This window comes from Lolium perenne, chromosome 6, assembly GCF_019359855.2.
Source record: "Lolium perenne isolate Kyuss_39 chromosome 6, Kyuss_2.0, whole genome shotgun sequence".
NCBI lineage: Eukaryota > Viridiplantae > Streptophyta > Magnoliopsida > Poales > Poaceae > Lolium > Lolium perenne.
This window is the reverse complement of record NC_067249.2, coordinates 251102702-251124411: the sequence shown is the minus strand read 5'-3', so window position 1 is coordinate 251124411 and position 21710 is coordinate 251102702. Positions and strand designations below refer to the sequence as shown.

Here is a 21710-nt window from a genome sequence, read left to right as displayed (position 1 = left end):
ATTTGTCCTACCTGCCACCGATTGTGGTTCCAGTAGGCCTAACCTTCCCACACCCACGTGGCGGCGCCGCGCCGGGCGGCCCCCAACGGCTCCCCTCCTCCCCCTCCCTTGGGCGCCTCCCTCTTGCCGCTAAAGCCCTGGAGGCATGGCGGCAGCGACGGACTTCCTCGACCGCGACAAGCGTGGGGGTGCGGGTTCGCATCGCCGGCGGCGGCGATCCGCATCGGCCTGCTCGACGGTGGTGCCATGGAGCGGCGGCGACCAGATATCCGCGATGGTCTCCATCGTTTGGCGGGCGGCGGCGGTGGTTCGGGTCCGATCTGGGCCCTGATGGGCTCGGGAAGGCTGCGGTCATCCTGCTGCGTCGACAACGATGTTGGCTTCGTGCAGGTTTCTGGGCTTGTTCTGAGGCAAGAGGATGCCATGGGCGACTGCCCTGGGCATGGTGGTGGTGGCCTCCTCCATCGCCGGAGGTGGTCGGCTGGTTGCTGGGGTGGCGGATCACGAGATCCGTCTACTCTGGCGATGAAGATCTAGTCGACGATGAGCTAGCGGTGAAGGGGCCACCGGTGCCTTGACATAGTTCTTGGCGGATGATGGCGGCGGCTATTGGTGTCATTCCCTTGCGAAGGCATCATCTTTGCTGGCCTCTCCGCTTGCTCTTGCCGAGTTGGGGACTAGCGGCTGTCGGTGAAAACCGTGCCACGATTGGCGGGCGATGGCGGCGTTAGGCATTGCTTCCTTCTTGAAGGCATCGTCGTCGCAATCTGCGGATACTCACTCGTGCTGCTTCGGGGGAAACCCTAGATCCGGGTCTCCCGGATCGGATGATGACGGTGCTTCCTGCGTCTTTCCACCTCTTGGGGCATCATTTTTGGAGCAGCGGTTGGATGAAGGTGCATCTTGGTGGAGCGGTGTTCATCTACCACGTTTACGTTGATGATTCTCAGCCGCGTGGAGCTGCAGGGTATCGAAGACGGGCGCGGACTGCTGGACGCGTGCAGGATGGTGGAGCTGTCTGGCGTCATGGTGACATTGACGGCAGGTATGGCAAGGTCAATGCGGTGATTCCTTTTGAAGATGGGTGCGAGGAAGACGGCGGTAGAGATTTCTGTGACGTGTGTTGGCGTGCGCTGAGAATCTGCTTGACTGGATGTGCTTCTCACCTGCTATTGGGCGGCTTGGGAAGGCATTTGGTTGTTTAGATGATGTGAGTTGGTGTTTTGTCACCCCTTTATCCCTCTCTAGGTTTAGCGAGGTGGCTTCGAGTTTGATATTTTGTATTGCTCTTGTAAGATGTTGTGAATAATCTAATAAAAAAATTGTATGTATCCCTTGGATGCAGAAGCTGGAGTGATTTTTCCCCGTTTCGAAAAAAAAATCTACCTTGCTTGTCTGGGCAATAGGTATTATGGGTTTCCTTTTATATATACCGGTTCGTTTGCCTGAACATGCATCAATCCCTATCGTTCGGTTCACTTTTACATGTTTGGAAGACTAACTTAGCGTATAAAAATCAAGGTTAAGAAAGGATGTAGACGTAAACGAGGCACTTGGACGCCGAGAATCATCGCATCCAACCACTTATGTTCGCGTTTTTTTTATGTTCGCGTTTGCTTTTAAGACACCATGTTTTCGTTTCATCGCTTACGGCCTGGCCATGGTCACTGGCCAGTCCGCTTGTGTTCGCCCACTTCTACTCCGGTGCTCCTCCTGGCAAATTTGAGGCTGTATCATAAACAATAATGGTTGAGCTCTTCTAATACCCCTTCATAAGCGAGGATATGATCGTAAAATTTAAAAATCTGATATGTACGTACGACCTTCTAGAGACCCGTATGACCCGCGTTATCTTGTACGATCAGTGTACTACTATGATGACGTGCGTGTACCGAATAGGCAGGAGTGCAGGACATATAAAAAAGGATCGTAGACGTCTCCGCGTACGTCACCCCACCAATTTCCACACCAAATCAGGAACGCAAATACCATATGTATACAGACGGACAAACATGGGCTGGATATGGGTCAGCGGGCCTAAGGTTGGAAAACAAAAAAAAGGAGAATATAACCTTTTAACTTGTGTTATTAGGGGGAGCACCGGAGAAGGACTCGTGTTCGCCCACTCTAAGGTTCATTTAGACAGTTCTGATGATGGTTGTACTACAATGCTGTTGGAGATGCGATATTGAAAGTTGTATCCATGGCCCGACTGACGAGAAGCAGCCTAGCTGAGGAAGCATGTAGAAGCATAGTCTGTTGTTGTGTAGTTCAGGGTTGGGAGCCTCTGAATTCTCCTTTCTTTCCAGTTTGTATTACAGTATTTTTTTCGATATGGGAGCATAGCTCCGATCTCTGCATCAATCAATGCACACAGCCAAAATGCATTGTATGATGTGAGGTTCAGTTAGTCATGCATTTTGCATCGTGAGTGTGTGACATATTTACATAAATCGACAACGTGAGCGGAACACTCCTATCAGATGCAATGTGGTCCTTTTCGAAAGAACAAATCAGATGCAATGTGGTGCGACATTTCTGGAGGTTAAGAGAAATTGTGTATGTAGCACGTGTGCTAAGGCTATGGAAATAGGTGCTGGGATCGAAAGGCTTAGCTAAAAAAAATTGAAATTTTTATCACTAGAAAACAGGATCTTTATTGATTAAAAAGGATCAATTAGTGTCGGTAATGAACCATGTATTTACTGGATCCAGCTATAATGACAAAAAAAATGAATAGCATGAGGATCACCTCCAAGCTCCACTCCAGCTATAATGATTCATCAAATAAGATTTTACCCTCGAAATAGGCTTTCGCCCCGCTATATTAATATAGCAACCATCCGATACAACGAAACAGTTGGGGCCGCAGCACAACCAAGCCCAAACGAAAAGACAAAGAAAAGAAAAAGAAACTAGTGCCGACACCGGCAGATTGATGAAAACGAGGATGACTCCGCAACCGCTGCGCCCTCCGGAGAAGTACCAGCACGCTCCTAGCACGCCGAGACGCCGCATACCAAGCATCACCTTCAACAAGGGAATGACGACGACGCAGCTGCTGCCCGGACTAGGCCTAGGGTTTCCCCCGGTACGCGGAAGGGATTGGGGAGGGATACATCCGACGCCCTTCAGGAAGGAAGGTGGCACCCGCAGGCGTCACCGCGTCGGAGTCGGACATGCCGACACGGATTTCTCCCGACCACCAAACCCACCACCCTGAACGCTCTGACGTGCTCCACTAAACATGCCACCCACCAGCACACGCCACCACGATCTTGTAGTCGCGCTCGCCATCGCACTGTGGTCACCGGAATAGGGCCTAGAGGAAGAGACGAAATGAGCAGGGACGGGGGTAGCGGCACCCCAACCGGGCGGGAGGGAACTACCTCCACCGCCTTCGCGGTCGCCGATCGGACATGGCAAAGAGGGCAAACTAGGCCGAACTGGTCCAGCCGGGCCCAAACTGGCCCGTTAAGCCCTACTGCCAAGCTGCTGCAGGCCGGCCGAAGCACCGCCGCCACCCATCCACCGCCGTCGCACCATCTCCGCCGCCAGGGAGCTCCGCCGGCACGCCGAAACGCAGGCAACCCGCCTAGCCCATCTGGGCCCCGAACTGAGGCAGATCTGGGCCGAGCAGGCCCCGCCCGCCTTCGCTGCTCTGCCGCCAACTGGCTGCGCCGCCGTCCCTTCTCCCACCCGGCGCGCGGGTCTCACGCCGCCGCGCCGGACCGCCGCCAGCCGAGGTGTACCGCGCCGCCAAGGAGCCCCCGTGCCCCCGCCGCGCCGCGGGGAAAGTCAGCCCCGCCGCCGCCGGCACCGCGCGGGCAACTCCCGGCGGCCCACGCCAGCAGCGACGGCCGGGGGAAGAGGGAGGAGGAGGACTAGGGGTGGCGGCGGCTAGGGTTCGCCCGTCGCCCGCGGGGGTGCGAGCGAGCGAACGGGGGGGGCATCAAATAAGATTTTTCAATCAGTACAATAAAGAATAACCATCTAATAGTGTATGGTTATTTTCACTAGAGTGAGCAAGGCTTGTGAGAGAGAAGAAGCCATAATGAACCTGTTATCACCAGAATTTGACCGAGTCAGAGGTGGGCCGCGATCAAGATGAATTTGAAGAATATACATGGAGGAAATACGTGAATCGGCCTGTTATACAAAGTTTGGGCTAGTTGGCCCGTGTATCTGTAATATAGTAGGATACGTGTCGTTTAGGTAGAGTTTGTCTCGTGCACGGTGGGGATTATTCCCACGTTAGAAAGTCCCTTGGACTATAAATATGTATCTAGGATTTATGAAATAAACAACAACCAACGTTCAACCACAAATCAATCTCGGCGCATCGCCAACTCCTTCGTCTCGAGGGTTTCTACCGGTAAGCATCATGCTGCCTAGATCGCATCTTGCGATCTAGGCAGCATAAGCTTATTTACGTTGTTCATGCGTTGCTCGTACTGAAGCCTTTTTGATGGCGAGCAACGTAGTTATCTTAGATATGTTAGGGTTAGCATTGTTCTTCGTATCATATGCTATCGTAGTGCAACCCTTGCATATCTAGCCGCCCTTACACCTATCTTAGGTGTAGGGGCGGCACCCCGCTTGATCATTATTTAGTAGATCCGATCCGTTACGGTTGCTCCTTGTTCTTCAAGGATTAGTTTAATATCTGCAATAGTTAGGCCTTACAAAGGGTTGGAGGATCCAGCGGCACGTAGGGTGTCGTTTGTTAGTCCTAGACAGGATGTTCCGGGAATCAACCTCGTGTTGGTTTTTAGGCCTTGTCTAGGATCGGCTTACGATCACCGTGCGTGGCCGCGAGGCCCAATCGTGAGTAGGATGATCCGATTATGCGGTGAAAACCCTAAATCGTCGTAGATCGCTTTAGCTTTATCTTGATCAAGCAGGACCACCATATATTCGTGCACCTCGTACGAATCATGGGTGGATCGGCTCCTTGAGCCGATTCACAGGATAACCTGAGAGCCGATCGAGGCTCGTATTTAATGTTTACGTGTATGCCATGCAGGAAACTAAGCGAGGCATCTCCATCACCTTCCTGACCAGGTATAGGTCAGGTGGCACGCCCTTGCACCAGCATCGGACGTGTGTACCAGAGGCTTTGCGGGCCGTCGCTCGGAGGGACCAGGGCCAGCCGCAGCCCTAAGTTGTTCCCGGCTCTACTGTGTTGCCCGTCGCTGCCCGCCGGTGGGTTTTGACCGCAACACATTCTGGCACGCCCGGTGGGACAAGCTTCGACATCAACCACATCGCCATCTACATCTGAGATGGCGGACGGCACTCCAGTCACGTACGAGGATCTGACCGACGAGCTCAAGAAGAAGTATGACGAGGTCAAAGCAATCCTCGAAGCCGACCTCATCGGCTCTTTTCACAGAACCCGTTCCCATGGCATCAGGTGGAAAGGGTTCTCACCTGAAGGCGCGCTCGATGGAGTGGACCTGTCCGTCCCGTCAGAAGAACGCACCAGGTCCCTGCGTCAGGAGATTGGCTATATGGTGACTCACTCGCTGCATCGCCATTCCGAGAGCCTGGTGAATACATTGGAGTGTGTCGCTTTTCGGATGATACAGGAAATCATGAGGCACCAGCGCTCTCCGTCAGGACCAGCTCTCAGGACCTACCAAGGAGAAGTGCCACTTCAGTCCAGTCCACCGTTGTCATTCGCATTGGCGGCACCAGAAGTGCCTAATTCACCGGCATGCGCCGTTGACAGGGTTGAGGACATTTACCCTGGGAGGTGCCAGCCAAGATACTCGTTCAACATCAACATGGTAGAACTGGGGCACCGCCCTGACAAGGGTAGAGATGAGGGCAGCTGCTCTCATAGCGAAGAAAAAGAGGAAGCTGCTCCACGCGATCGGCCCCGACACTGCCAAAAGATCCTGGTGTTGATCAGGATGGAGGCCGATTCTAGCGATCGGCCCGTATTATCCGTACCACCTGCTCTCCCAGTATGTGGCGTCGACCTCACAGGTGACGGAAAGCTAGGGTATGGGTTTACATCGGCTGATGAGCTAGAGGAAGTCGACATCGGTCCTGGGGATAAGCCGCGACCGACTTTTATCAGCAAGAAGTTAGATCCACAGCTCAGGGGGCAGATGATAGCTCTGTTAAAAGAATACCCAGATTGCTTTGCATGGGATTACACGGAGATGCCTGGGTTGGACAGGAGCATCATTGAACATCGGCTCCCCCTTAAGAAATGATTTCGGCCGTTCCAACAACGAGCCCGTCATATGAGGGCCGAAATTCTGGAAGAAGTCAAGAAAGAGATCGAGAAGATGTTGGCCGCCGGGTTCATCAGGCCATGCAGGTACGCTGAGTGGATCTCCAGTATCGTTCCTGTAGAGAAGAAGGACGGCCGATGGCGTGTGGCCATCGATTTCCGAGATCTCAACAGAGCCACTCCAAAGGACGAGTATCCGATGCCTGTGGCAGAAACATTGATCAATGCAGCTGCTGGCCACAAGGTGTTGAGCTTCATGGATGGCAACGCCGGCTATAACCAAATCTTCATGGCTCCGGAAGATATAAACAAGACCGCATTCAGAGTACCGGGGGCAGTAGGCTTGTTTGAATATGTAGTCATGACCTTTGGGTTGAAGAATGCTGGTGCAACGTACCAACGAGCCATGAATTATATATTTCATGATCTGATCGGAAAGTTGGTGGAAATCTATATCGACGACGTGGTAGTCAAATCTGTCTCCATGGAGGGACACTTGGATGATTTGCGGCGCGTCCTAGACCGAACTCGGAAGTTCGGACTGAGAATGAATCCGAAGAAGTGTGCTTTTGGCGTGACGGCTGGTCAGTTCCTAGGTTTTCTGGTTCATGAACGGGGAATTGAGATCGGCCTGAAAAGTCAAGAGGCGGTGCGCACCATGCAGCCGCCCACCACGAAGAAGGAGCTCCAACGTCTCATCGGCAAGATCAATTTTGTCCGACGATTCATCTCTAATCTGTCAGGACGAATCGAGCCGTTCATGGCGCTGGTGAAAACTAAATCTGATGACGAGTTTCACTGGGGGGCAGAACAGCAGCAGGCGTTTGATGAGATTAAGCGGTATCTGACGACGCCGCCTGTGCTAGTTCCGCCCCAGCAAGACAGGCCGTTCTACATTTACTTGTCAGTAGCTGACACGTCCATCGCTTCGGTAGTGGTGCAACTCTACGAGGGCGTTGAAAAGGTCGTGTTCTACCTCAGCAGAAGGATGTTGGACGCGGAGACAAGATATCCTGAGGTCGAGAAACTTTGCCTCTGCATGTTCTTTACCTGCACCAAGCTTCATCACATCCTTTTGACGGCAGAGATCATCGTTATATGCAAGTCAGATGTTGTCAAGCACATGTTGTCGGCCCCTGTTTTGAAAGGCCGACTTGGTAAGTGGATGTTTGCGTTGTCAGAGTTCGATCTCCGGCATCAGCCTGCGAAAGCAGTCAAGGGACAAGCGTTGGCCGATCTTATAGCTGAAAGGATCAGTACCAATATAGCAGCGCTATCTATACGTGCATGGGCCATGTTCTTCGACGGATCGGCTTGCGACGATGGTTGTGGCATCGGCATTCTGCTCGTGTCGCCTCGGGGGGGCAGAATACTCCTTCTCCATCAGATTATCTACCCCTTGCACCAACAATGTAGCAGAATATGAGGCCGTCCGTAAGGGGATGGAGTTGCTACTGGAAGCCGGGGCAGAGGCAGTAGAGCTTTTTGGAGACTCCAAGTTGGTGATTAACCAGCTCACGGATGAATATAAGTGCGAGAGTGAATCGCTTTTCCCATATTGGATGGAATGCCGTGAGTTGATGACACAGTTCCGGTACATCAACTTTAATTGGGTCCCAAGATCCCAAAACACCGAGGCCAACAATCTCGCACAAATGGCGTCAGGCTATATAGATATATCTGACGGATCGGAAGTTCAGGTACAGTTCCTGGAACAGGATGATTGGAGAGCCGAAATCTTCAATTACTTAAAAGATTCGGCTCGGGGGGCACCTAAACGGATAAGATACAAAGCCATGAAGTATGTCCTCATAGGAGACGACATGTTCTACAGGACGTTGGAAGGGTTACTACTCAAGTGCCTGGGACCAACTGAGTCTAGTCGGCTCTTGCATGAGGTGCATGAAGGCGCCTGTGGAACTCATCAGTCGGCTCATAAGATGAAATGGCTAATCAGGCGATCAGGGTTTTATTGGCCCACCATGCTTGAAGATTGCTTCAATTACTACAAGGGGTGCCAAGCGTGCCAGATGTTCGGGAAGATTCAGATGGTACCAGCATCAGCGATGAACCCTATCATCAAGCCTTGGCCGTTCCGAGGGTGGGGCATGGATATGATCGGCAAAATCCATCCGGCGTCGAGTAAAAAACATGAATGGATTTTGGTTATCACAGATTACTTCACCAAGTGGGTGGAAGCCGTCCCTATGAAGAAGGTGAAATCAGAAGATGTGATCAAGTTTGTGAAAGAACACGTCATTCATAGGTTCGGGATTCCCCAAACTATCACGACCGATGGAGGTTCGGTCTTTGTTTCTAAAGAATTCAGAAAGTTCTGCGATGACATGGGGATTAAACTGATCCGATCATCTCCGTACTATGCTCAAGCCAATGGGCAAGCTGAAGCGTCCAATCAGAGCTTGATCAAGCTGATCAAGAGAAAAATTGACGAGAACCCTAGGGATTGGCATGAGAAGTTATCAGAAGCTTTATGGGCCTACCGCATGTCGTGCCATGGAGCTATAAAGACTTCGCCGTACCAGCTTGTCTATGGACAGGAAGCCGTATTACCTTGGGAAATTACGGCTGGATCAAGACGTGTCACGTTTCAGAATGATCTGACAGCTGAAGAATATGCAGCTTTGATGAGTGACACTATTGAGGACGCAACAGAACTTAGGCTTTGGTCGTTGGAGAAGATTAAGGAGAACAAAGCCAGGGTAGCTCGTGCCTACAATAAGAAGGTTAGACCAAAGGAGTTTCAAGTTGGTGATCTAGTATGGGAAGCTGTGTTGCCGTTAGGAACCAGGGACAAGGCATATGGCAAATGGTCTCCTAATTGGCACGGTCCGTACAAAGTCGTCCAGGCCTTGAAGGGTAATGCATACATGCTGGAAGAGTTGGACGGCGAGAAGTTCCCAGTAGCCGTCAATGGTCAACACCTCAAGAAGTATTTCCCAAGCATGTGGGATGATGGGCGAAGAGTATGGAGGCCGATTTTAAATCGGCCAAGAAAAAAATCACAGCCGATGCGCAGACATCGACTTGAGGAAACATGCGGAGACAGCAGAGTACAGCCGATGTACGGGCATCGACTTCAGCATAATAAAGCCGATATATTGAGGGATAAGCTCAAATTAGCAGGTTAATGGGATCGGTACAGGCCAGAAATCATGATATTTGGGATGAATCTCCTAGTGGCTTGCTGAGGAGTTCAATCTGATAGTTTGGACGTGGTTTGGACGAGAGTCAGACCTGTTGGACCGCGTGTTTGGGCGACGGCTTGGCCTTAGATCGCGTTTGTACTACGAGCCGATGTCCTGCTATCGGCTCCCTATACGACTTCGTTCTACGATCGGCAAAGTTAACAAGGAAGCGAAATTAATTGAGGAACATTTTCTTCATTAATAGAGGGATTTCTTACAAGGAAAGAGCCGATTGCTCAGAAAAGAAGGGGACAAAAGCCGACTACTACTACTAGTCCCTAATCTAAGGGCCGTTGCTGCCCTCGTCGTCGCTGCCGCCGGCGCAGCTCCTGATAGGCTCCTCATCGGAACTCCCGTAACCTTCTACGGGAGCCTCATCTTCCTCATTGTCGTCATCGCTGTCGTCGTCCCACCAGGTGCGGAGGCGCTTCGCTGGTGGGTAACCTTCGAGGGAGTCATCGTCGTCCTCCTCCGCTTCTTCCTCGGAGGAGGTGAAATCGTCCCAGGAGAAGCGGTCGTCCTCGCTCTCTGCCTCCTCTTCCCCGTCGACGAGGAATTGAAGGTCGCCCTCTCCGTCGGTCAAGGATTTGTCATCCTCGGACCAAACGAAGGAATCATGTTCCTCCTTGTCCCACGACGTTGGGGCGAGAATGTCGTGCGCCGCCAACGAGCCCCACTCCGGCGTCGGCTCGCGAGATGAGGAAGAGTCGGAGAAGACCGACGAGGCGGAGGAGGAAGAATGTCGTGGTATCGTCACGGCATATGCCATAGGGTGGCTAATCGAAGTGGTTCCTGAGGGATCTCACGGCGGTATCCGGAAGCGGGTATGGGCACGAGCGACACGGCGACGTACCCAGGTTCGAGGCCCTCCGGTGGAGGTAAAACCTCTACTCCTGCTATGAGTGTATATGATGATCACACAGTACAGTGGTGCTCCTAGAGCTATGTCCGGCTGGCCCTGAGAGGCTAAGGAAGACGATGGTCTCTCTCACAGGGCAGCTCTGTAGGTAGGTGAAAGCAATAAATGATCGATCCCCTGCACGAGAGGGGGTAGTGCGGCTTATATAGGCACCGGCACTTTACATATAAGACCCTATAGTTTACTGGCCGGCTGGGCCGGCTTCGGCTTCCGCTCCTTCCCGAGGCGGTGACGTCAGGAGTGGTTGAGGCATCGTGGCCTGTCCCATCCGGCTGCCACGGTCAGCGGTATGGAGGAGGTGTCCCTGTCGCCGTCAGCCACTGTAGCCAGTACGGATCGTCGTAAGCCCTGACGGCCTGTCCATCGCGCGGCACTATTGCTCCACAGTGCCCCGCGTTTTACGGAAGATGGAGTCAGCGTGGACTTTAGGAACCTGGATCACCAACCCGGTTCCTTCCAGTGCAAGACTCGCCAGCCTCGAGTCGGTCTGAGGTACAAACCCCAGTCGGATATGGCTTGTAGAAGCCGGCCTAGCTACAGCATTGGTGGCCGCAGCCAGGCCGACTAGGACCTAGAGCCAACCGGCTTCCGGACCAGCCGGCCACGGCGCCAGCCGGCTGCTCCTCAGCCGGCCTTTGCCGCGAGCCGGCCAGCGGCCAGCCGGCTGCTCCGCGTCCATTGCCCTATCCGGGGTCTTCCCCCCGACATTAGCCCCCGAAGCTGGCAAGGTCCTGCGTTTAGAAGGACCTAGGCAGGTTTTCCCGGCTTCTCGAATATATTTGACGGCACTTGGAGGGGCCGACTGAGAATTTCCATTCAGCCGGCTGCGCCCTCATCCGGCTCGTTCCTGCCGGCTGCTTCTAGCCGGCCGCTTTTTACACTTGTGTAGTTTTTTGCTTTCTCGCAAGATCTGATGGCGCCTCCGCCTTGCTGATGAATTTTGGCTCGAGTGGAACTTTTGGTCCGGCTCCGGCTTGCGGCGCGCCGGAGTCTCCGCCGCCTCGGGTCCTGCGCCCGACTTGACGGGTCTGACGCCTGGCCCGGTGGTCGGTTCGTCTGGTCACATCAATGTTCCCCCGGATCCGGTGCGGTAGTGGGCGACGTGGTGTGGCCGTTTTCGGTAACCGTCGTGGACGTGGGAGGAGTTACGGCGCAGTTACGGCGCAGTAAATCCGGCGACGTGGGAGGAGTTACGGCCCACGACCGCCACTTGGAGGCCAACCGCCCGCGTCGGGTGGCTATAAATGCCGCGGGGGGGGGCGCCCCGAGGCGGCCACTTGCCATTTCTTCTTCCTCGCACTCTTGCTCCCATCGCTATCCTCTGCGCGCTCGAGCTCGCCGCTGCTCCGGCGAACATCTTCCGCTGGCGAACTCCGGCGGGCGAATCTCCACCGATCCGCCGCCGCCACCCCGCCAATCCGGCGCCACGGGGCCGCGCGTCTCGACGGAGCGTCCTCAGCCGCCGCTGTCGCCGCCGCGATCGCAAGGTTCTTCCTCGCCGTTCAGCCTCTCCTGGTCATCTTCTTCCTCGACCTCGTCAATGGCGTCCCCCAGTGGATCGTGGAGGGGCTCCTACATGCGGGAGGACGACATCGAGCGCCTGGTGCGCCTCCGGCGAGTCCCGCAGTCGGTCATCACGCGGGTGCCCGGCGAGGAGGTGGAGCCCGAGCCGCGGCCCGGCGAGCGCGTCGTCTTCGGCGCGCACCTCGACCGCGGGCTGGGTCTGCCGGCTTCGCCGTTCTTCCGGCAATTCCTCGACCACTTCGGCCTTCAGCCGCACCACCTGCCGGCCAACGCGTGCGTCCTCCTGAGCTGCTTCGTAGCGTTCATGGAGGCTTACGCCGGCTTGTGGCCCGACATCGACTTCTGGAGCCGGCTCTTCTTCTTGAAGGCGCAGACCAACGACGGCCGCCTGCGAGCCTGCGGCGCCGCCTCGATCTACACCCGGCCTGGTACGCCTTTCCCCAAGATCCCCACCGTCGACTCGGTGAAGAACTGGCAAATGTTATTCTTCTACGTGCGCAACGAGGGGGAGCTCGTCGACCGGATCAACCTGCCGGAGTTCAATCCGGCTCCTCCAGTTGGCAGGATCAACTGGAGCCACAACGCCCGCTCGACGGATCCGGACGCGGAGGTGAACCTGCTCTGGGATCTCCTGGCGACAGCCACCGCTGGCGGGCTGACTGCCGAAGATCTTCTCTGCACCATCGCCGAGCGCCGGGTGCTGCCGCTCCAGATGCGCACCCACAAGATCGGGCACATGTCCGGCCGGTTCGATCCGAACCGGACGTCCAAGGTGCCGCTCACCAAGGCCCAGGTGGCCAGCCGGGTGAACCACATCACCAAGGCGAACCTGGCGGAGGACTGGAGCTACGGGCTGGTGCCCTGCGACAGGAACCATCCACCGGCGCGGGTAAGCTTCGTGTCTTTGCCATTTTCCGGCTTGCGGCTGCGAGGCCGACTTCCTTTTTCTTCTGCCGACTTCCGGCTATGCTCATGTTTTTCTATCTTTCTAGGTTTTTGAGCGCCAGAACGCCGAGGACGGCGACCTGGCGACGAAGAGGTGGACGCCGGATCTCGTCGATCCGGCTGACCAAGCCGGCGACCATGCCGGCGACGACGACCTGCCGCAGGCGCCTGATCTAGGCGGCCAGGGGGAGCACAATCCGCCCCCTTCACCAGAGCACCAGGAGGAGGAGGAGCCGGCGACGTCCGGCACGGGGCCAATCCCCGCCGTGCCTCTGCGCACGAGGCCGCCAAGCGCCACGGCGACTTCGGCGCCCAAGGGCACGAAGAGAGCCGGCTCCACCGCCGCCGCGGAGTCGAGGGCGAAGAAACAGCGCCGGCATCAGCCGAAGAAGGTCCCGGAGCAAGCCGGGTGAGTTCTCTCTCTCTTTCTTGTTTGATTCCTTTTCTTTCCTTACTTTTATGCTTATTATCTTTACGTTTATCCGGCTAGGGCCCCTATCAAGTTTGCCCGTGGCGGCGGCTCCCGGCAAGCTCCGCGCGTTGTGTCGCCGCTTCCGCGCCGTGAGGAGGGAGCAGACGCCGCAGCCTTCCTCGCGCGCACCTACGCCGCCGCCGCTCGCGACAGGGCTTCTTCCTTTGCCGTGCCGCTGGCCTCCGCGCCGCATCGCGGCACGCGGGTCGAGCCAACACGGCAGCCGACGCTGGACGACATGTTCCCGCGCCGGACGCCTCTTACGGACCCAGCCGCTGGGGCCGGCGGGGCATGCCGCCTTCGGCCGGGCCGGAGCCGGCGGGGCTGCTCCTAGGACTGGCGCCGGCAGGGCCGCGCCGCTGCGGCCGGAGCCGGCAGCAGGCCCACCGTGGTGGAGCTGGACGAGAGTCCGGAGGCGCCCTGTGCGCCGGAGACAATCGGGCCGGCTGGGCCATCCGCTGCGCCCGAGCGACGCCGCCGCCGCCGCAGCCGACGAGGGACGAGCCGACCAGGCAGGAGCCGGCAAGGGACGAGCCGGCGCGCACGGAGGGCGCCGACTCGCGCGCGCTGGTGAGGACGGAGGGCGCAGCGGGCCCGTCTGAGGGCCTTCATGTGGCCAAGGGTGCCCGGCTGGTGGCTGTGCCGTCCGCCTCCGACTCCAGCTTCGGCTCGGCAGGAACCATGGAGAGGGCATGGCATCAGGCGAACTCCTGCGAGGTACTCAGCCGGGAGGGGCAGCCTGGCACGGCGCCCATGAAGATGCTTTTCTCCGGCTATCGGGCCAGCCTCAAGACCAAGGCCGCCGAGACCCTTGCCCACCGGCGACGCCGGAGGATGCTTTGAGAAGGTGTGTTTTCTTTTCTTTTGCAATTTTCTTGTCCTGGTAGCCCTCCGAGACGTGGGCCGGCTGCCTGAAGCCAGTCCAGGTTTCGTCTAAGCAACTGATTCTTTCAGACGGTTGAGGAGCGGCGCACCTTCTTGTACAACCAGGTGGTGACCAGCTACCACAAGGCTAAGATCGAGCGGGCCGCCTTGGCTCGCGAGCTGGAGGCTGTCAAGGGTAAGCTCTATGCTTCTTTCGACTTCCTGTCTTGTTTCTTTTTTAATCTTGGTTGGCTGACATTTCTTTCCGGCCGCCTCGCAGTTGAGGCCGCCAAGGTCCCGCAGCTGGAGTCGGATCTCCGAGCCGCTCGCGCGCAGTGCGCCGAGAGCGAGGAGGCGGGCCGATCCGCCACCGGCAAGCTTAAGCTGGCTGAGCAGGAGCTGACACGGCTGCGCCTGCTGGAGAAGAACCACATCACCGAGCTCAACTCCCTCAGGACGGCGGAGAAGGAGAAGGTGGATGATCTGAGCCGGCGGCTGTCGGAGGTGGAGAAGCAGCGGCTTGCGCCGCAGAGGAGGTCACCGCCAAGTCCACGGAGCTGACGGCTACCGCCAAGCGTTGGACCGACGATTTCAGCGCGCTTGATCGCGGCTTGGCGGGTGAGTGCATCTTTATGTTCCTTCCCTTTGCCGGCTTTCGGCTGTCGGCTGCCGATTTTCGTTGGTAGCCGGCAGCAGAAACTTCTTATTTCTTTGCTACCCTCATCTTCGGGCTGGCGGCAGTCGGTTCTTGCCGGCTGCCGCCAGGCTTTTCCTTTTGGTTTAGGACTTCGAAAATTTGCATTTTTCAGCTTATTTCGGCTTTGATGGTTTCTGACTTGCTTCTTCTTCTTGCAGCGGCCTTCCCGGAGACGCAGGAGGCGGCTTTGGCAGCCGTTGGCGTCGCGCGCGATTCCAGGAGGCGGGAAACCGGCGAGGGCAGCTCGGAGTACTTCTCCATGGAGGACCATCTGGCGTCCATGGCTGCCCGCATCGAGCCCGTCACCAAGCTCGGCTGGGAGCTGCGGAAGGCGGCCGAAGAGCTGGTGCCCATGCTGTGGCCTGGGGAGGCGGCGCCGCAAGACATCTCCGGCCTCATCTCTTCGATGGAGCGGGCGCCGGACCGCTTCCTCGACTGGAAGGAGTCGGCCACGCGCGCCGGTGCCGACATGGCGCTATCCTTCGTCCTCTCCTGGTACAACGAGGTGGACCTGGGGCAGCTTGAGTTCCGGCGAGCCGGCGTGGAGGACAAGCTCCCGGCTGAGCTCAAGGCCGCCCGCCTTGCTCGAGCCAGCACCATCGCCGGCTTCGTCGACAAGGCCCTCTTCGTCGCGGACCCGAACCCTCCTCCATCCGATGAAGAATACATGGATGATGAGGAGGCGGAAGACGTGCCTGAGGACGACCCGGCAGCCGGCTCCGCTGATGCCCCTCCGGCTTAGATTTCCTGCTTTTCAGTTGTTCTTTTGCCAAGACAGTTTATTAAATCCCCGGGATGCCGGGTGCAGATGTAAGACAATATTATCGCCTTTTAATTATGCCACACTTTAATGTGTTTGTTAACCAATTATGTGCCGAGTTGCTTTCTTTCGACTCGTTCGCTTTTTCCCATCCGCCCCACTCTTTGGCTGTGCCCTTGCCGGTCGTACGTCCGACTTGCGGTCCGTCGCCGGATCAAGAGCGGGCCGCTGGGTGAGGCCGATAGTATTTCAGTCGAACGAGCTGAATTTGGCAATCCGGCACTTATGGGAAAAGTTGCAAGTCAACTCGCTTTTACTCTTTCCCTTAGTCGTTTTTCGCGTGCCGGCTCACTAGGCCTTACTCCCGCCAGCCGGACAGCCGGGTTGCGGTCTGTAGCTGGTCGGAAGCCGGCTGTCGGAAACCGGATCACGTTACTGAGCCGACCGCGTGAGAGGGTTCAAGCCAATTGGCGAAACAAGGTAAAGTATGCGAAAAACTTGTCGGAAACGGCGCTCTTGGCGCGAGCTTTTTCATAACTCACAAAGGGGATACAAGGGATACATACATTCCTGCTCTCATGCGTAAAATGGGCGGAGTAACTTTGACATTCCAGGGACGTTTAGTCTCCTCGTCAGCCTTGTCCGGCTTGTTTTTCTTAGCCTCTTGGGCATCTACGAGATAGTAGGAATCATTGCCTACCGCCTTGCTCACGATGAAGGGACCCTCCCATGGGGATGACAGTTTATGCTGTCCGGCTGTCCGCTGGATCAGCCGGAGCACTAGGTCTCCTTCTCGGAATGCTAAGGGCTGGACCTTCCGGCTGTGATAGCGTCGGAGGCTTTGCTGGTAGATGGTAGATCTAGACTCAGCCAGCAGCCGGGCCTCTTCGACCAGGTCGACTCCATCTTCGCGAGCTTCTTTGGCTTCGGCTTCTGTGTAGAGCTTGATCCTTGGTGCGTCGTGCTCGATATCGCCGGCAGACGGCTTCGGCCCCGTATACGAGGAAAAATGGTGTGAAGCCGACTGAGCGATTTGTCGTTGTGCGCAGGCTCCACAGCACATTGGGCAGTTCTTCAATCCAGCAGCCGGCTGTTCGCTCGAGCGGCTCCACCAGCCGGGGCCGGATGCCGGCTAGGACTAAGCCGTTAGCCTTTTCCACTTGTCCGTTGGACTCTGGGTGTGCCACAGAAGATAGGGCCATCCGGATTCCCATTTCCCCGCAATAGCGGGAGAAGATGCCTTGGGAGAAGTTGGTGCCGTTGTCGGTGATGATGGTGTGGGGGTAGCCGAATCTCACAATGATTTCCTTGAGGAATGTGACGGCTGTGGAGCCGTCCAGTTTCTTGATTGGCTTGGCTTCGATCCACTTGGTGAATTTATCAATCATCACCAGGAGATGTGTCATGCCGCCTCGCGCTGTTCTGAATGGGCCCACCATATCCAAGCCCCATACGGCAAATGGCCATGTGATGGGGATGGTTTTCAAGGCGGAAGCCGGCTGGTGTCTTTGCTTTGCGAAGCGCTGACAGCCGTTGCACTTCTTCACCAAATCTTCTGCGTCTCTGAGCGCAGTCGGCCAGTAAAAACCGTGCCGGAAGGCTTTGGCCACTATGGCTCTGGATGAGGCGTGATGTCCGCACTCTCCTTGATGGATTTCCCGTAGGAGTTCAATCCCTTCAGCCGGCTCGACGCACCGCTGGAACACCCCACTTACGCTGCGTTTGTACAGCTGGTGGTTGATGATGGTGTAGGCCTTGGCCCTTCTCTCAATCTGCCTGGCCTGGACTCTATCATCAGGCAGCACACCGTCGGTGAGGTAGGAGAGGAATTCTTGTGCCCATGAAGGTACGCATCTTATCTCGAATACGCTGACCAACAGGGCCTCCTGCGTGGGAGCTTCCGGATTCGACTGCATGGTCGCCGGGTCCGGCTTGCTAGCCGGCGGGTTCGGCTTGCTAGCCCCCGAGTTTGGCGATGAAGCCCCCGGGTTCGGCATGCTAGCCGGCGGGTTTGGCTTGTTAGCCCCCGACTTGGGCGATGAAGCCCCCGGGTTGGACTGAGCAGCCCCCGGGTCAGCCGGCACGAATATTGAATCCGAGTCCGGTGACGGTATGATGGACGGCTTCTTGAGAACCGCCAAGGCGACACCCGGCGGGATGGCTTGCCGGGTTGAGCCAATCTTGGATAAGGCATCAGCCGCCTCGTTGTTTGCTCGTGGCACGTGGTGGAATTCGCAGCCGTCGAAGAAGCCGGATAGCTGCTGGACATGGAAGCGGTACGAGGCCATATTGGCGTCCTTCGCGTCCCGGGGCCGGATGCTTGCTGTATGACCAAGTCGGAGTCGCCGAAGCAAAGTATGCGACGCACGCCAATCTCCTTGGCCAGCTTCAGCCCATGAATGAGCGCTTCATATTCCGCCACATTGTTGGATGCAGCGAAGTGGATCTGCAGGACGTAGTCCAGCCGGTCCCCCTTGGGAGAGGTGATGACGATGCCGGCTCCCAAGCCGTTGCGCATCTTCGAGCCGTCGAAGTGCATCTTCCAATGCGTGGAATCCGGCACAGGCGGCAAGTACTGCATCTCAGCCCAGTCGACGAAGAAGTCCGCGAGGATCTGCGACTTGATGGCTGTGCGTGGCTCGTAGAGGATAGTGTGGGCGGCTAGCTCCAGGGCCCACTTGGCAACCCGGCCGTTGGCATCCTTGCTGCCGATGATTTCCGCCAAAGGCGCTGTGGCAACCACCCTGATGGGATGTTCTTGAAAGTAATGCTTGAGCTTCTTGGCCGCCATGTAGACGCCGTAGGTGACCTTCTGGTAGTGGGGGTAATTTTGCTTCGACTGGGAGAGCACTTCGCTAAGGTAATAGACTGGGCGCTGAACCAGCTGCTCCCTGTTTTCGGCTTCTTTGCGCTCCACCACCAGGACAACGCTAACCACTCGGTTGGTGGCTGCGATGTACAACAGCATCGGCTCCATTGGAGCCGGCGTTGCAAGGATTGGCGCGGTTGAGAGCACGCGCTTCAAGTCACGGAAGGCCTCATCCGCCTGCGGTGACCAGACGAACTTGTCCGCCTTCTTCATTAGTTGATACAGGGGCAGTGCCTTCTCCCCCAGCCGGCTGACGAAGCGGCTCAAGGAGGCCAGGCAGCCAGCAAACTTCTGGACGTCCTTGAGGCACTGCGGCAGTTCCATCTTCTCCAGGGCGCTGATCTTGTCCGGGTTGGCTTCGATCCCTCGCTGAGAGACGAGGTAGCCAAGGAGCTGGCCAGACGGCACGCCGAATGTGCACTTGGCCGGGTTGAGCTTCATCCGGAATCTTCTCAAATTGGTGAAGGTTTCTCTCAGGTCATCAAGGAGGGTAGTCGTCTCCTTGGTCTTGACAACGACGTCATCCACGTACGCGTGAACGTTTCTGCCGATTTGATCCTGCAAACACTTTTGCATGCACCTTTGGTAGGTGGCGCCTGCATTTTTCAAGCCGAATGGCATAGTCGTGTAGCAGTAAGCCCCGTACGGGGTAATGAACGAAGTCTTTATTTGATCAGCCGGATTCAAAGGAATCTGGTGGTAGCCCGAATAGGCGTCTAAGAAAGACAACAGTTCACAGCCGGCAGTCGAGTCTATGACTTGATCTATGCGCGGCAGGGGGAAGGGGTCCTTCGGGCACGCCTTGTTCAGGCTGGTGTAGTCGATACACATGCGCCAGGAGCCGTTCTTCTTCAAAACCAGGACCGGGTTCGCCAACCAGTCCGGGTGCAGCACTTCCATGATGAAGCCGGCAGCTAGGAGCCGGGCGATTTCTTCACCGATGGCCTTCCTTCGTTCTTCGGCGAAGCGCCTGAGAGGCTGCTTCACCGGCTTGGCTTCAGGCCGGACGTGGAGGTGGTGCTCAGCCAACTCCCTCGGCACACCCGGCATGTCTCTTGGAGTCCATGCGAAGATGTCCCGATTCTCACGGAGGAAGCTGGTGAGCTCGCTTTCCTATTTCTTGTTCAAGCCGGCACCGATGGTGACGAACTTGTCCGGCTGCGCCGGGTCCAGGAGGATCTTCTTGGTGTGGTCGGCCGGCTGGAAGTGAGTCGTCCCAGCCGGGTTGCCTGCAGCCGGCTTGTCTGTCGGCGCGGCTTGGGGGAGGGCAACGGCGTCGTGGTTGAGCTGCTTCTCGGTGGCGATGACCAGCGTCTGGGCCATCTTGGAGCTCTGCGTGGCGCAGTCCATGGAGCGGCGATAGTCGCCGGCTACGGTGATGACCCCCTTGGGGCCAGGCAGCTTCATCTTCAGGTACCCATAGTGGGGCACCGCCATGAACTTGGTCAGGGCCGGCCTGCCCAGGAGCGCGTGGTAGGGACTCACGAGGTCCACCACCTCGAACTCGATTCTTTCGGTGCGGAAGTGATCCGGCTGCCCGAACATCACCTCCAGCGTGATCCGGCCGATCGGCTGGCAGCAATGGCCTGGCACGATGCCGTGGAAGACGGTGGGGTGGGGCGCAACTCGGCCTCTGGATGCCCAGCTTGCGGGCGGTGTCGCGGTAGAGGATGTTGATGCTGCTGCCGCCGTCGATGAGGACGCGCGAAAAACGCACGCTGCGCCGGGTTGTGCCGATGGTGGGGTCGAGGACCATGGCGTAGCTGCCCGGCTTCGGCAGGACAGCCGGTGTGTCACGGCGATCGAAAGTGATGGCCTGCTCTGACCGGTTTAGGTATCGGGGGACCGGCGGTATGACCGCGTTGACCTCGAGGGAACGGCGCTCTTGGCTCGTCCTGTCCTCGGGCTCGGAGGTGAAGATGATGTAGGTGGCGTCTTCGGCCAAATATCGGCCGGCATGGTGCACTTGGTTAGCCTCGTGGTGCTCGAGGTTGGCGTTCTCTGCGCCGGCTTGGCCACCCGGCCCGCCGGCTGGTGGAGGCGGGGGTGGAGGCGGTAGAGGTTCACCGCTTGTCAGCCGCTTCATGAAGTGGCAGTCGCGGGTGGTGTGGTTGGAGGGGTTCTTGCCGCTGTGGTACTTGCACGGCGAGTCGAGCATTTGCTCAAAGGTGTACTTCGGCTTCCACTGCCGGTCTTGCTTCTGGCGGCGGCTGCCGCCTGCCGCGTTGTCTGCCACGGCGGCTACGTGAGCGGAGCCGTACCGGCGGTCCGGCTGGTCGCTGTGACGCTTGCCGCGGTAGTTGTCCCGCCGGCTGCCATGCGAACCGCCCTCGGCCGGCTTGTGCTCAGCCGGCCTGTTGTTGTCCCGCCTTGCTGGAGCCGGTGAAATGTCGGCCGGCGCCTTGCCGGCTTCCTCTCGCCAGCGCGTACTTGTCGGCGATGGCCATCAAGGCGGCCATCGACTTGGGGTCACTGCGGCGCAACTTGTGCCACAGCATGGTGTTGGGCCGACAGCCTCCCATGAAGAAGCTGATGGCCTGGATCTCGTGCACGCCCTCGCAGGAGTTGCGCATCTCGCACCAACGCGTCAGGTACGCGCGATCCGTCTCGTCGGGGCCCTGCTTGCACATCTCGAGCTGCTGGGGGCGACCCGGCCGGCGATAGGTGCCGGTGAAGTTGCTGATGAAGGCCGCTTCGAAGTCAAGCCAGCCGTTTATGCTGCCGGCTGGCAGGTTGTTGAGCCATGTGCGGGCGGAGCCGACCAGCATCAGGGGGGAGTAGCGCACGGCCCAGCGCTTGTTGCCTTTGGCGATGCCGACTGCGGTGGAGTAGTCCTGCAGCCAGTCCTCCGGCTTGGCGGTGCCGTCGTACTTGGGGGTGTCGCGGGGAGCGTGAAGCCTTCGAGCGTGGGCTCGTTGGCGATGCGGGGCCCGAAGCACTTTGGGCCGGCTGGAGCTTCTTCTTCCGCAATGCGGGATTCGACCAGCCGGTCGAGGCGATCTCGGGCGTCGGCGGGCTCGATGCGTGGGCCCAGCCGGGAGTGTGCCGGCTGGCGCGCGCCGCTTGCTTCTGGAGCCGCTCGGTGATGACGGCGGGGCTCGAGTCTTGCTCCCGGTTCCGGCTTGAGGGGGCCGGCCGCTGCGCCGCCGCCGGGCCGTCGGCTTGGCCGGCCCGAGCTGTGCGTGGCCCGGGAGTCATGGCGCCGAC

General features: G+C 57.5%; 2 protein-coding genes across 2 annotated transcripts; both read left to right on the top strand.

The window, feature by feature from the left end:
* Positions 1-330: 330 nt before the first annotated feature.
* LOC139832694 (uncharacterized) lies at positions 331-13264 on the top strand. The gene is made up of 5 exons (XM_071822512.1): positions 331-473; positions 951-1055; positions 3502-3797; positions 12454-12785; positions 12889-13264. Exons 1-5 carry the CDS (start codon positions 331-333, stop codon positions 13252-13254), a joined length of 1242 nt encoding a protein of 413 aa, XP_071678613.1. The 3' UTR covers positions 13255-13264.
* A 1461-nt stretch (positions 13265-14725) lies between these two features.
* Positions 14726-15909, top strand: LOC139832199 (uncharacterized). Its single transcript, XM_071821839.1, has 2 exons — positions 14726-14795; positions 15033-15909. The coding sequence occupies exon 2, from the start codon at positions 15134-15136 to the stop codon at positions 15614-15616; it is 483 nt and encodes a 160-aa protein (XP_071677940.1). The 5' UTR covers positions 14726-14795; positions 15033-15133; the 3' UTR covers positions 15617-15909.
* The last annotated feature ends 5801 nt before the right edge of the window (positions 15910-21710 follow it).